This window comes from Phocoena sinus, chromosome 10, assembly GCF_008692025.1.
Source record: "Phocoena sinus isolate mPhoSin1 chromosome 10, mPhoSin1.pri, whole genome shotgun sequence".
Classification (NCBI taxonomy): Eukaryota; Metazoa; Chordata; class Mammalia; order Artiodactyla; family Phocoenidae; genus Phocoena; species Phocoena sinus.
The window spans coordinates 80,081,837-80,097,551 of record NC_045772.1 but is presented as its reverse complement, the minus strand read 5'-3'; the positions used below and the strand labels follow the sequence as shown (position 1 = coordinate 80,097,551).

Below are 15,715 nucleotides of genomic sequence, written 5' to 3'. Positions count from 1 at the left end.
GAAGAGAAAAAAATTCTCCTTAAGACAACATGCCTGTTTTCTAGTTTCTTTCACCTATAGATAGCCATGACACAACACTTCAATGTATTGTTTGTATTCTACATTGACTCAAGCGTTCTACTAAAACTCGTGATGAGTGAAAGAAACAGTAATGTGCATATAGAATTACTAAATCCAACATGGCGCAGTTTGTAATTGTTTTGCTTTCATTTTGTAGGACACGGAGCAGCTCAACAGAGTTATCTGCCAGCAGTTCTTCAGTGACAAGCCAGTGAGCTCAAGTGGAAGATGGATGGGTGATTTTGCTTTTCAGGCCCCAAAGCAAAGTAGACTTGGCAAGGAGTAAGGGTCACCATTAAAACAATCCATGTTTGCAGGGGTGACACATTTTGTCATTTGTAAATGTCTTCCAGTTTGGAGGGAAACGTTAGGAAATTCTCTGGAAGATGTTTTGAAGTTTAATTAAAACGCAATTTGAAAACATATCCCTTGTGCTTTGCACTTGTAAATGTGAGCGTATCAGGAACTTGTACAGAGATGTGAATGTTCTCATCCTGATGTTGGGTAGCTCTGGTTGGGACCTGTGTCTATTAATCTTCTGACGAAATAGCAGTGTGCCTCTTTGTGCACAACTGAACCTTGTGGGTAACGTCTGTGCGGTATATTCATAGGATGGAAACCTGATATTTTAAATTCTCCTCACTTCCTCTGGGAGGTTGCTGTATACTCAGCACAAACCCTTGCTTCTTGTACTTTCAGGGCTGGAAAAGTTCCTAGTAAACCAGAAGCTGAAAAACAAAGGTCACTCTGGTGAATGGTTGATAACTTGGGGCAGTTAGTCATTCTCTGAGCTTCTTGTTATTGGAATAAGAGAATGGCATGACACGGGAGTCTGAAATACTCAAAACTCGGATCCATCTCCTACGTCCAGCAGACTTTTTGCTTAACTCTGCTTTTCAGTTCATTCATCCAGAAACTGAAAGAACTTTTAAGTTCTGTTCAATGAACATTTCTTGAGCACCTGCTAGGCACTAATGCTGTTATCTAGTGTTGGATGATATACATTGACTTAAGACAGGTTCCTGCCCTCAAGAAGTTCACAGAATAATTAGGGAAGTAACATTGGCAACTTGGAAGTAACAGTACTTCTCTTAAGGAGTTGACCCAGGACACACGATAGTATAATTCAGTGAAGTAATACCTTCAGCCTTTGGAATCTTCGTAGCCACCAGTATTTAACACCTCCTCTCAATCGTTTGATTGAGTCCTCAGGAGGAGCTTATTAGCATGTGGCCATGTTTTGCTAACTGTATGATAGAATCTTTTTTTTTTTTTTTGCGGTACGCGGGCCTCTCACTGTTGTGGCCTCTCCCATTGCGGAGCACAGGCTCCGGACGCGCAGGCTCAGCGGCCACGGCTCACAGGCCCAGCCGCTCCGCGGCATGTGGGATCCTCCCATACCGGGGCACGAACTCGCGTCCCCTGCATCAGCAGGCGGACTCGTATGTATACTCTTGAGGGCATTTACAGAATTAAAAAAATATATATTTATTTATTTATTTATTTTCCTGTGCTGGGTCTTAGCTGCAGCACATGGGATCTTCGTTGTGGCATGAGGACTCTTAGTTGCAGCATGCATGTGGGATCTAGTTCCCTGACCAGGGATCGAACCCGGGTTTCCTGCATTGGAAGCATGGCATCTTAACCACTGGACCACCAGGGAAGTCCCCATTTACAGAAATTTGCTTCCTGTGCATCCTCCAAACATCTAACAGATACCAAACACGATACTGAGCCTAAACAAAGTATACCTCCGAAATATGTGCTTGCTTGATTCATGGGCTTTTTATTTTCTTGTGTTGGATTTTTACTGATGAGTTCTCAGCTGTAAAGAAAAAGATTCTGTAGAAGGAAAATGTTTGTGTTTTCATCTGAACATAGAGGTAGGAACAACCAGGATGATATGCAAAATGTAAAGGGGATTGCATGTGGCATTACATCCATGCTGTTTGCAAACTTGGTCCCTGGAACTGGTATGTCCCACGAAAGCTATCCTCACCAGTGACAGCTTTTTTTTTTTTTTTTTTCTCTTGTTACGCAGGCCTCTCACCGTTGTGGCCTCTCCCGTTGCGGAGCACAGGCTCCGGACGTGCAGGCTCAGCAGCCATGGCTCACGGGCCCAGCCGCTCCGTGGCATGTGGGATCTTCCCGGACCGGGGCACGAACCCGTGTCCCCTGCATCGGCAGGCGGACTCTCAACCACTGTGCCACCAGGGAAGCCCCGGTGACAGCTTTTTGAATTGCCACACACCTCCCAAACCTGAGTCTCTCTCCTTTCTCTGGTAGGAAAGGTTAGCAGGTAGAATTCTCAAGTAGCTCTTTTATGCTTATTATGTGACCAATAGGGGCAAAAGCTCTCTCAAATTAAACTTTACATTGATTAAACTTACCCCTGGCCTTAAAGCTCCTGATCTGCCTCTCTTCCTGTTTTTCAACTCTGGCTAACTCTCTGGACTAAGTTTCTTTAATTTTTTTTCTCCTGACTTTTCTCTGCTTTTTTTCTGCCCTCTCCACCCTTCACCTTGAATTGGATGTACTTCATAAAATGATGTCTAGATAATTCAGCCATTCTGCTGAATTGAACTTAAATATCGGACAATATACATTTTAAGTGGTTTTAAACTAATGTGAAAGTGTTGGAATTTCTACCAATATAAACATATTAAACTTAAGACCATATTCAAATACAGTTAAAAATTACATGTTTCTTCTACTAGAAATCTTAAAGGATATATCTATATACACATAAAATTCACCTTCTGAGTCATGCTGTAATTTAGATTATATTTTATTAGACATTCTTTACAAATTTAAAATACTGCTATTTTTACATGCGCAGAGGAAAATCAGTTTGGATAATTATTTAGGCATTCATTAAAATCAACCACAATATAGAGATACTTTATTGTGTCATTTATCAACATACTTGATATGTATATCTAAAGTGCATTATGTTACAAAAAATATAGAAATTCAGCAGCACCAAGACACATTTACAAAATAAATACATCAGTTGACAAAATAAATTATGGTAAATGTGATAATAATAATTGGATTAGCCTTGGCAAAAAAAAAAATATTCACAATGACCAATGTGCAGTTTCATAGAGCAATGGGGGAGACAGTTTTATTCCAATGCATTTACAGTATTTACAGACAATAAATATTTCTAATACTTTCCATATGTTCATTATTACAGAATCCTGCAATATGTCTTCTGAACGTCTCTGCTGAAAATTTCAATGCCTCCTGTAAAGAGAAAGAAGGGAAAGAAGAGGAGAAAACAGGTTAATTCTCTTTACAAATGAAGAGACATAAAATAAAGGATGTAAATTAAGGAACATAGAATCACAATAGAAAGAGATTCAGGGGACTGCTTGTAAATATCTTTTACAGAAGGTGATTGTGGGATCCACCTGACTTTCTAGAACCTCTGCTACAGGCTGAGTCTTTAATCTGATCAAATGGTCAATGTACAGCCGAAAGGAAAATGGGTAAGGGACAAATTTGAGAATTCAGAAATAAGGCCAGGCTGTGCAATACATCACTGAATACACCTTGCTTAGAAGTTTATTCCCCGGTGATGCCCAGCAGAGGTGATGCACAGGTTGATTATTCTGTTCAGGTTCTCACTTGGCCAATCTCTCACTAAGATAATGGGCTGTTGTGAGGGTAGAGTGTGTGATCTGGGGTAAAGGTTAGAAGGATGTGTAATTAAACAAAGTATGTTTGATTTGAAGATATCTGTTCTTCTTTAGCTGTCCTTAAACACTAATGAATAAAACTATCATTGGATTTTAGTTTTTGAAGCCCAAACTAAGATAGAATTGCTGCTAGTTTTTTGACTGAATCTTGCATCAGAGATTGGGAAAGCCCATTTTAAATTAGAGAATAAGAATCAATTAATTTAAAAGTATAAAATAACAATATTTCACATCACTGTGTTTGTTTTATTACCCAGAATAAGTTACCACTTGGGACTGACACCTTTTCGAACCCTTCTAAACACTGTAATGACAGTATTTTAAGATGAGCTAGTGACTTTTTCTCTGCTTTTCTCTCTCCTCTCTGTGTGGTCTATTTCAGGGAATACATATTGGTGTCAAGGAAACAACTACGGAATGGAATCTGATTGGCTGTGTCACCACATTAACAGCCAGAGTTTTACATGGCAGACCTGCATGGTTGTGAGACCTACCAAGAAGCAAACTCTTGACAATTTAGGAATTTTATGTGCAGCTTGAAGAATGAAAAACAAGTTTAGCATTTAGGGGGTTTTAATGTCTTAAGGAATTGACCTCTTCACCAACAGTCTTGTTTGGAATGATGAAATAGCTCCTAGTTACACAGAAAAAAAAATAGTTTACGATTAAAATTTTAAATGGTAGGTGGATATGGATGGATGCTATGAATAAAGTCCAAAAGGCAACTGTCAAACTCAATAATTTGCTTACTGTACTGATTTTTAAAGGTCTTGGTACTAAATGGTATTTAGTGAGTTGAGTAACACAAGCAGGGAGCGAATGAATAGTCTCGAACAATTATTTCCTCAGAAGGAAAGAAAAAGGAAATAAATTAAAGGACCAAAGAAAAGATCTTTTGATTAAGTTTCACCCTGCCCAGCCAGTTTGCTTGTTATCTGTCCTTCTGATTTCTCTTTAACAAAGGCATGTAGTGGAACAGTCAGGTAAAATATATACCATGACCTAAAAGTATATGTATATGTTTATTACACATATGAGTATGACAACACTTTAGACCTCTAGCTCTTCTGAGTACTGAAAAGCTTCTCTATTATTTCTAAATCAGTGTTTGCCAAGGCAAATGATATGGTCTCAATTAAATGAGTTCTACTGTAACTGGACATCTCATTTGCAACATCAAAAATTCCAAAATGTAATTTCCAAAATTTAAAGCTATGTATTTTCCACTGAATGGTTCACGTGAGAGGATCCAGACAGTGTTAGCACAATAGTTTCTTTTAAGAAATACCACCACTATTATATATTATAATAAAGTCTGTGCTTGCTATATCATCAGGCCTCTTAGATCATAGTATAATAATGCAAAGAGATTAAAGAGAGGACATTAATAAAAGGTTAGAGGCTTACAAATCTTTAAAATAGTTATTCTGAAAAGACTCTAGTTGGATTACAAAATTTGCATGACCCCATATGTTCTCATCAGTACACTCCTGAATTTCCCCACTCTTCCCTCACCTCTATTGCATTGTATTGGGAGAATGCCAACATCTGGCTGCCAAATGAACAGTGCTTTCCATGAACATCCCTCAGAACCAGGGAACAGAAAGGAGAAGCAGAAGTATTCTACTTCTTTCAGTTCTAGGTCTGGATTTGATTAGGGTACTGCCTAATTTTTACTAAATCTATTTTTTTAAATATCTTTATTGGAGTATAATTGCTTTACAATGTTGTGTTAGTTTCTGCTGTACAACAAAGGGAATCAGCTATACGTATACATGTATCCCCACATCCCCTTCCTCCTGAGCCTCCCTCCCACCCTCTCTATCCCACCACTCTAGGTGGTCACAAAGCACCAAGCTGATCTCCCTATGCTATGCAGCTGCTTCCCACTAGCTAGCTATTTTACATTTGGTACTGTAAATGGTAGTATATGTCCATGCCACTCTCTCACTTTGTCCCAGCTTCCCCTTCCCCCTTGTGTCCTCAAGTCCATTCTCTACGTCTACGTCTTTATTCCTGTCCTGGCCCTAGGTTCTTCAGTACCGTTTTTTTAGATTCCATATATGTGCGTTAGCATACGGTTACTAAATCTGCTTTAACTTAGAGACACCTTTGGGATAAGAATTGACGAGGGCTGGTTTTCAATTCTCCAGATATTTAAGAGCATTGCAAATTTTAAATGAATAGAATTTATTCAAAAGTATTTCTACTTCTGTTTTTATAACATATATTATATATATATATATATAATGGATAAAAATAGGTTCTGGCAATAAAGTAAAACACTTGCATTAGTTATAAATATGTACAATTAGGATCATATCTTAAAATACACTGAATGTGTGCATTAAGCCAAGACTTATGGGGTTTGTTACCCCTTATAGATCCATTAGATATCTGCAGAATAGATCATTCACTCTGCTAAAGATTCCTCTACTGCCACTGCCCACTGATTACTGAAGCTGTACTACTTAGCCAGTATAACTATTATTTATATGCTATTTAATGATGGGTTTTGTCAACGTAACTTGAAGATAGATGTGATGGTAAAAAGGTTCAAAATCCCCTTTGAAATATCACTCTGTCATCCTATCTCTACCAGTCAGGGGAAAGGATTGGAGAAGTAACAGGGGACTCTTTAAATAATGAGATCATTACTGCATATGATGCATTCTTGTGTAGTTTTCCTCTTTCTTTCAAACCCCACAGAAAAGCTGTACTGAAAAGTAAAAACCAAAAAAGATCCTATCAGCGGAAATGCACGGGTAAAGTGCAGTACTAACATGGCGTCAGGAAATGAAATAAAGGCAGTTCTGAGGACAGTCTATCCCAGTTCCCAGGTCTGCTCAGTTGCCTTAACTGTGGAAGGCCTTCGTTTTCTATTTTATAAAATGAGATTAATACTTGCCCCGTTTTTGCCTCACAGAAACACACATAGGTAGATAGATAGATGGATGGTACAACCAGAACGAAATCTAAAAGCACCCAAATAATAATTCCATGTAATCTTACTTAATCTTCACCTGACCCAGTGAGGTTGGCACAAGTACTACCTTTATTTCACCGAAGAGGGGAGTTAGTCTTAGAAAGACCAAGGAACTTGCCCAACGTTATGAGCTTTAGTAAGTTTAGATCCAAGACTTGAACCTAAGCGTTTTGGCTCCAAAGTGTGTGCATGTGAGCATCTGTGAGCTAAGAATAAACAAGCCACATAGATGTGGTTTTATTATTCCTACTATAATACCCTAGAGGAAGTATTTCAACTTGCAGTGGACAGATACATGAGAAAAACTTATACCTTAGAACCAAGTCTATACTTAAAAATTTTCAGAAATCATGATTTTTGTTCCATGAACTGGTAGAAACTAGAGTTAAATTTAATTAAATAAATTTAAAGTCTGTGTTTAAAATTTTAAATTTAATTAAATGAAAATAAATTTTAAGTAAATTTAAACTAAAAAATGTGGACGGCTGAGAACTGTTTATGGTAAGATATTTTTCTGTAGTGTTTGTAGATCATATCAAATCCTTCTGCATTCTCCCTTGGAGTGAAGAAAAGAAAGAAAGAAAGAAAGAAAAAACAATCAAAGTTTGACATAGTGTGCGTGGGGGAAATCAATACGTTTCTCTAACAAATGGTGAAGGTGCAGTAGCTTCTAAAGCTTGAGTGAAAAAATGAAAGGGGTTAGTAGAGCACTAAAGGATTGGTGTCGGGGTTTGTTGGTGGAGAAAGAAGCAGGGTGATTAAACCCCCGTGGGTGTTGAAGGGCTAGGAGCACACTGCTTTAAGGCAGGCCGTATCCTGAGCCATCTTGGTTTTGTAAGCTTTTAAATTGTGGAGCCATTGATGGAGGGAAAGATAGGGAGGAGATTCTAGGTCTGTGCAAGCCAAAGCAGAATAGAGGCTCCACACCCCACCTGGGGGCACGGAGGAGGAGCTGGGGCCCCGGGAGCCGGTTACCGTGAATTGAGCTCCAGCGATGTCGCGGAGATGTCAGACAGGTGGTCCCCTTCCAGCCAACACCCAGCCACGCCCGAGTTCAGCCAGGCCGATCGAGTTCGCCGCTTCTTCTTTTCCTGCTCCTTGCGTTTTCCAGGCTTGCTTTTCTTTTTCTTGCCGGGTGTCTTCAGTGGCTGCTCTTTGTACGTCTCCACCTTGTTGGTTTCCTGAGTCAAGTATCTGCCCTCATCGTCAGACCCAAATCGGACGGGGTGGTTCTTGGTGTTGGGAACAGGCTTGGAGTTGGGGGACACCTCCGAGGTAGCTCTGATTTCAGCTGTGTGGATTTCCGCGATCAGATGGTGCAGGAAGAATCGTCGCCGTAAATCTTGGATGGACTTCCCCTTGTCATGGAGAAGCTGGTGTTCAGACACAGCTCTTTTGCTTTAAGGGAAAAAGAACAGGAGGGGAAGGAAACAATGACATTTTAGTAGATGGCAGAGACCACAAAGACTTGAGGAAAGCCCTTTAAATTGTCTACTTGATCCAATACAGGATACAAACTAAGCTGGAAGAGCTGCAAGCTGACTGAGCAGGGAAGGGGCGAGAGCGGAAGGGAAGAGCCGGCCGTTAGGAGGCTCCAGCTCCAGCCTCATCTATGCGGCTCCCTAGGTCGGTGACCTTGGTGAGAACATGAATGTTATTGGGCCTCAGGGGCCCCATCTGTTTAAAAGGAAAGGATCAGATTCTGAGATTTCTATGCTGTCTTCTCAATTTAAAATATTATGATTCAGTTATTCAAAGAAATGGACAGAAATCACTGGGCTTTTTTCCCCACATTTTTCAGAGTTGTGTTGGGGAAATAAATCCAGGTGTCTTAGTCTGGGAAACAAAAAGGTGGCTGATTTCACCTGAGTACTCGCCCCAGACATACTTGTGCGTGAGCAGACGTGCATGCACGCATACTGCTCCCCACTTGAGAAAATACTACTACTACTGGATCGCAAAGAAGAGCAAGCTCTACTAGTAAAAGCAAACAAAGACTGAAGGATGAAGTGAGCTGTGAAGCCTGTCTAGGAAACCACCTAACAGACTGAATTTGAACATGATTGATATTAGACTATGGGCTACCAAGAACCTATATTTGAAGGCCAGCTGTCAGAGACAGCATGCATAATTTTCTGTAAAGTAGTGGGTGGTCTCTTTTAAATGACTTTGAGTGTTTAAATTAAGTGAGATCATTCTATTTCATCTGTGCGTCTCTTTTTTTTTTTTAATTTAGAATTTCAGAGGGTAATATCTTTAGTACTTAACTGAGAAATTCACTTTTCTATTTGTTCTTTGTCTTAAAAATATCTCTAGAGACAAATATGATTTTCCTATTTAAACAACACCCTAATAAAAATATGGTGAAAAAGAATAAACTAATTCTCTATCAATTCTTTTAGATAACACCCCAACTCTTGCTTAAATGTCCATTCATGCATTCTTGTATTATTCTGTGCGTATTTATTAACCAAATTTAAGTATTGCATACATGAATCAGTCATATTATGTCTGCTACAACTATGCTGCACCTAACTCCAATTTCTACCACTGAAACAACCCTCCAAAGTGGCTCATTTTCAAAAGTATCTGAAGGGGCCTTCCCTGGTGGTGCAGTGGTTAAGAATCCGCCTGCCAATGCAGGGGACACGGGTTCGAGCCCGGGCCCGGGAAGATCCCACATGCCGCGGAGCAAATAAGCCCGTGTGCCACAACTACTGAGCCTGCGCTCTAGAGCCCGCGAGCCACAACTACTGAGCCTGCGTGCCTAGAGCCCGTGCTCCGCAACAAGAGAAGCCACCACAGTGAGAAGCCCACGCACTGCAATGAAGAGTAGCCCCCGCTTGCCGCAACTAGAGAAAGCCCGTGCGCAGCAACGAAGACCCAATGCAGCCAAACATTTAAAAAAACAAAACAAAACAAAAAAAGTATCTGAAGGTATTTCACAGGGCTGCATCCCACATATTGTCATTCCCCTGACACTACGATAGATTTATCTGGTCTCATTACTTTCATTAATACAACTTTAACTCCTCAGAGAAATATGACAATAATAAATAGCACTCTCCTCATTTCACAGATGTGGAAAGTGAGGTTCAGAGAGATTAAAGCCCTCACACTTGCTCACATGATGAGAACAGGCAGAACCGGGCTCCAAAGACGAAGTCTTTTAATTCTAAAACCAAGATTGTTTTTAGACTTCCTCAACCCTTTCTCTTACTGAAGCTGAAGTGTATGTTGAGGAAACAAGAAAGGAAGGTCATAAAGAGACTGTGGTAGGCACCATGGCAAGGGGCAAATGGACAGCAATCTATCAGCTTCCTTGAAGACCAAGCTTGTCCCAAGAAGTACATTTTCATCACCAGAATAACGAACCAGGATTCCTAGTCTGGATTATCACTGGGGGAAGGAGAGATTGTCTAGTTATATTGTGAGTGCCAGAAGGGTAAGGCATGAAAACACAGTCATTATTTCTCCGGACCTTATAGCCAGAATACCAGCTTCCTTTCAGCATTTTGGCGTGTGCACTGACTTTAAGCCATGAAGCTTGTGCAAAAGAGACATGACTTAATGGAAAGGAATTTAACAGGAGCCTAGTTAAAATGAGGCATGAAGGAGTCTCTCTTCCTTTTTGAAGGTGCCACATGTGACTAGATTAAAATTCACTTACTTTGTGGCAGTAGTTAGTATCCTGGAAACTCTCAATAACCTACAAATTGGAGGCTTTGCTACAACAGATTTATATTGTCTAATAACATTTTTAAAGAATAGGACTGATATACTTGCAAGTATTATAAGTATTGCAGTTTAATAAGTATCTTTTAGCAAAATGTCACGTTAAAGAAAGAAGTTCTTAGGTGTGATCAATTATACTATTTGGAGCTTTTATTATTTTCTCAATTCCTGGCAGACAGCCACCCATCTGTATTGTTCTCCAAATGTATAATACAGCCTATTCTAGCTTAACTCGGGGTCAAAACTTTTAACAGTTGGTCTGTTCTAATCAAGCCACCGTTGCTCATGCCTCCTCTGACTGGCATATATGCCTGTCATCCTGGCTAGCCTGTCAACTGTGAGTCATGGTGCCTTCCTAACTCAGGCACTGCTCTTTCCCAGGATGGTTCTCATGGGAAATGGAGTGATCATTCTATCCTCTGTTTTATAAAAAGCCTACAATATGGCACAACTTTGTCCAGATTAAAATAGTACATCTTTCATGGGGTACAAAGATTCTTTCTGCCTTTAGGGGTAATTATTAATATATTAGAAAACACAGACTTTCTTAAATGTTAAATCTGAAATGCTGTCACATAATTTACTTACTAGCTCAAAGGTGTCTGCATTTAAAATATTGTGAAGAATGAATTTCTGATTGAGCAACTACACTAGAGGATCAGGAATATAATAGTGTCTTTATTGTCAACAAGGTCCATGGAGTGTTCTACTTATTTTCCAAATAAGACATTAACTGAGACAAGGGTAAGTGACTAGCATGTACAAACTAGATGTACACGGGGGGTGGGCAACATGTTCCAATTAGGGAGGCTTTCACTTTAGATAATTCTGAAGTACTTAAGTTGTAAATATGGCCTCAGTAACAGTCTGTTACTTTCTATGTCTGTAAACATTGCATAGCACAGTGGTTCACATGACATTTATTACATACCCAACATGGAAAAACAAGTATGCTATGTTCATGGTCTCCTTTGATTATTATTAAAAGATGCAAAAATGTGGAGGAAATGCTTAGCACAGATAACTCTGAATTCAGTCAAAATACAGCTCTTCTGCCTTAAAAAAAAATCACTCTCAAGGGAGTTTTCAGGGAAGAAGATTCAATTTCTAAGGAGCTCTCATGGAGCACAGGGAATAGCTGGAGTGATGGGAATTCCGTTTTCAGCACAGGAAGAGATGGCATGCCCGTGTTGATGCTAGGCTCCTAAGGAAGGCATCTGGGTTTAAGAAGAAAAGTTCTGTGGTACATGGAAGAGTCAGGGTTAGGGTGTTAGAGTTAAGATGACTCACCAGAAGTCCTTTCCAACCCAAATGACTCAGTCAAAAGTTATGCTTTTCACTGAGTGGAATAGACCCAGTCTGGCTCCCAAGCAAATCAGTCAATGATGTTTTAGGTTTCTGAATCTGCTGGGGCTTTCTTTCTAAGTTAAACACAAAGACCGCCACCTGCTGAAAGCCACGTACATCTGGACAAGAATGTCCTCAGGTCTCCAACTTACGCTCTAGACTCATTAAGTAAAGTCCTTTTGGACTCACAGGTCCAGAAGGTTCACAACCTACATTGCCATGGCCTGGGAAGTGTTATTGTTGTAGTAGTCCCCTCTCCCTTAAAAGTTAGCCGTTAGCTAGAAAACATCTAAAGCAGTTTCCCTAATACTTGGTGTGAAAAATAATCGGGGAGTAATATGATTTGATTATATGTTAAAATTTCTTTCAAGGATCTAGGTTGATTTGTCGTAATAGTAGACTAATGCTTTGTCTAGCACACAAAATTTACCGTTACTTGGTAATAATGCAAAAATAATGACTCGTTTTTTTAAACTCCATTTGGCTGCAATAATTTGATGAAACCTTTTAATCTGCTGATGATTTCAGCCTCCATGAAAAACCATGGCTGTAATGTGATGATCTATTAGCCACTAACTATAAGAATGCTTTGTGGTAGTTTTAAAACCATCTGCTGAGTGTGAGTGTTTTACTGCAATATTGTATTTCACCCACAAACAAACCTGTAACAGGGTCTCTGGCTGCTAAGTGGTTTCTGATGTGTCTTCTGCAAGGTGCAACAAGGAAAGAGTTAAAAATAGCCTTTAGGACTCACTTAGCACTATTTTTATGCCATAACTGTAGATTTAATCATGGGCCATTTACTGTTTCTCGAAAGAGAAAGCAGGTATTTCTTAAGCAACTTTAAAGAAAAAAATTGGCTCTGTTCCAAGACAGTATCTTTTGACCAAATAAATACAGCATTTAAGTGTGCTTTTAAAAATTTAGTCTTCATCTATATTTATATATGGCTTTTACATAACTGAATTAAATACAAGTTTCAAAAGGAGCAAAAAGTCAATACAATTTCCAGAAATACATCAGCAAAACGTCGATTTGATGCGGCTTTATCTTCAGCACAATGTGCTACACAATTTGCCTTAGGAGATTCATAATAGATTTTCATTTTGGTGCCAAGGTTCAGACATGTCTAAAGTAATTTCATTTAAGGATTTTCTGCTTTAATAATAATAGACTAAGGGCACATATAAAAAGTTGCCTTTTTGGACACCCTTGGGAATTTACAAGAAAGCACCAGGAACTTGATTGTAAGTATTAGATATTGCTATCTTTAGTGTTAGTGTAAAAGTTCTCCGTAATTCCTTCACCAGAGGCAAACTTGTCTCCGTTCTCAAACTTTACGGTTTTCCCATCCTGAACACCGAGAGTGCAGCTTAAAGATCACCCAAAGATGGTCTTACACACATTAATGAACTGCTAGGTCCAACGGATTATTAAGCTGTGTACTCGCCCACTCTTCCAACCTTTCAATCACACAACATGGTGTTATTTCTCTGGTGTGCTTTGAGGTATGATTATTTTAAAGTCAAAATTATCCTTAAAGAATCACCAAATGAAAATGCCAAGATACAAGTTTTCAGTCTACAGTGCAAATATTTGACTCCAGATTAAAGAGCTGTTAGCAATAATTCCAAGTGGGAAAAAAAGTTTCCACACCTAATATTCATTTTGGAATCAAGCACTCTAGCGTTCTTGAACGGTATCAATACCAATGTTGGAGTTGTGCCATTGCAAAGTTGTTACTACTTCATTATATAATATGCCTACATTATGTAATGTGGTCCATTTTATATGCTTAAAATTATGTCATTCATAATAAAATTAGATGTAAAGTTTTTGCTTTTCACACAAAACCTGTCACCCACATGCAGTATGTACGTATACAAGTGCACACAGACATATGTCGCCTGGACCCCTCAGCTTCCTCCGAGTTATCTAAGTTTCTTGCAATCTTCACAGTTTCAATATCTTCCCAGGTCCTGAAAGTAACCCTTTTTTTTCACTAAAGGAGATTTTGCCTAGAGGAGATTCTGTAAAACGCTCCCTCTCATGAAAACACAAAAAATTTGTCTCTTGCCTGTTGCCCCTTGAGGTTCAACCAGTTCTCCCGCCGGGTTTGAGGAGCCGGGCTCAGCCCCGGGCAGGTAGCGGATCTCTCCGCTCACTAACCCGGGCGAGGAGCATCAGTGACCGCGGCGAGCCCTGGGCAGCGCCCCAGCCTGGTGGCCTCTCCCCCTGGACTCCCCAGCCCTCACCCGGCGACCTGGGGAGGACCGGGCACTTACAGTCGGCGGCCGAGCTCCTCCACCGAGCGCCCGCAGGAGGGCACCGAGTAGCTCAGCAGGAACAACGCGACGCTCCACTGCTGAACCAGCCTCCACAGCATCGTATCCTCTCTCTCTGGGGACCTGCAACGGAGAGGAAAGGGGCCCGAAGTGTCAGTCCGGCATCTCCATCTCCCCGCACTACCCCGCTGCGCCCCTTCAGCCTGCTCTCAAATAGCCTCCTCAAGGGCATCTCCCAAGTTGCAAAGAGCAAGAAAAAAACTTTCTCTGGAGCCTCTCGGCACTTACTTATTTAGGAACAAACTACTGTGCTTTTTCCAAACCACACAGGCAAAAAGGGACCAAAAAGAGGAAGAAAAAAAAAAGAAAAATCAGAGGCGCCTCCTCCGAAATAATAACCAAAATGAAATGGGTTTATATATGTATCTATGATGAGCAGCGTGTTTACACGTCTCCCATAGCAATGTCTAATTAATCTGGCCGGCAGTATCTTGGGTTCGGGAAGCAGGGCTAACCCCTTCTTAAAAAAAAAAAAAGAAAGTTTCCCCTTCCGAAGTCTGCTTCTTTGCGAACTAGGCCGTCTTGTTCCAGAGCCACTTGCAGCGAGACCCACATATATATACCTAGCTGTCTGTCTACCTCCTCTGGTGGGCTGGTTGCTTCCGGAAAGTTGATTCCACACACCCTGGGAACCAGTTTCAAGTGCGTGTGTCGTCGATCAGGAGGGCCAGGTGGCGGCGAGGGCGGGTTAACAGCGGCGCGGAGGGGCGGCGGCGGCCTGAGCGAGCGGCAGGGCAGCAGCGGCCCCGCTTCAAGACCGGGGAGGCATGCTGGCCGGGCGGCGCAGGTTGGAGGAGAGTTGAAAGCCGAGCAGAGGAATGTTCACACGCTCGCAGGCAAACCTGCCGGAGAAGTGAGCGAGTCGCAAAGAGGTGGCGCCCTAGGAACGCGCGCGGGGCGAGCGAGGGCGCGGGCGCGCGGGGGGCGGGGGAGGCGACGGGCGGCCGGAGCGACCGGAGGGGAGCCCCGAGCCGGGAACATCCCGCCGGTCACGGGGAGCCCCCCTCCCTCCCCGCGGGCCCCGGCGCTGCCCGGAGCTCCCCCGAGCCCCACCCCGGAGCGCTGGCCCCGCCGCGCCAGCCCGGGGCCGGGGGCGTGGGCGGATCCGCACGTTCCCGCCGGTTCCCTCCGGCCCCGGACCGCTCCGCGGATCTGCAAGCCGAGGTCCCGAGGGCTTGCGGACCGCCCGGAGCAGCCACGACCCCTGTCGCGCAGCTGCAGCCGAGACCCGCGGGACTCGAGCCCCGCGGGCGCCCAGGCCGCTGGGGGCGGTCGGCAAGGAGGAGGCCGAGGAGCCGGGGCGAGAGCCCGGGCGCCCGGTATCCTCGGCGGGGAGGTCGCGGGCCTTTGGCCAGTGCCTTTTAGGAGCCTTAAGCCCGCTTTGGGAGCTCCGGGAGCGTGATGGGAACCCTCCTCCCTGGCCCTTTCCTGGGACAGGCAGAGTGGGGAGTGTTGACTAGGCAGTGGGGACTCCTTCGCATAGAAGAGTAAAAACGGTTTCAGACTTCAGGTCGAGATGGCATTTCTTGCTGTCTCAG

General features: G+C 42.1%; 1 protein-coding gene across 3 annotated transcripts; it reads right to left on the bottom strand.

Annotated features, from left to right (window-relative positions):
* Positions 1-2,832: 2,832 nt before the first annotated feature.
* On the bottom strand, positions 2,833-15,032 carry PTHLH (parathyroid hormone like hormone). 3 transcript variants are annotated; one of them, XM_032644151.1, is made up of 4 exons: positions 14,757-15,032; positions 14,118-14,240; positions 7,726-8,148; positions 2,833-3,309 (listed from the first exon to the last, which is right to left on the bottom strand). In XM_032644151.1, exons 2-4 carry the CDS (start codon positions 14,216-14,218, stop codon positions 3,300-3,302), a joined length of 534 nt encoding a protein of 177 aa, XP_032500042.1. In that variant the 5' UTR covers positions 14,219-14,240; positions 14,757-15,032; the 3' UTR covers positions 2,833-3,299. The 3 variants fall into 3 exon arrangements, with proteins under 3 accessions (XP_032500042.1, XP_032500040.1, XP_032500041.1); XM_032644149.1 differs by lacking the exon at positions 14,757-15,032 and adding an exon at positions 14,406-14,708; XM_032644150.1 differs by having other exon boundaries at positions 2,854-3,309; positions 14,741-15,016.
* Positions 15,033-15,715: the final 683 nt, after the last annotated feature.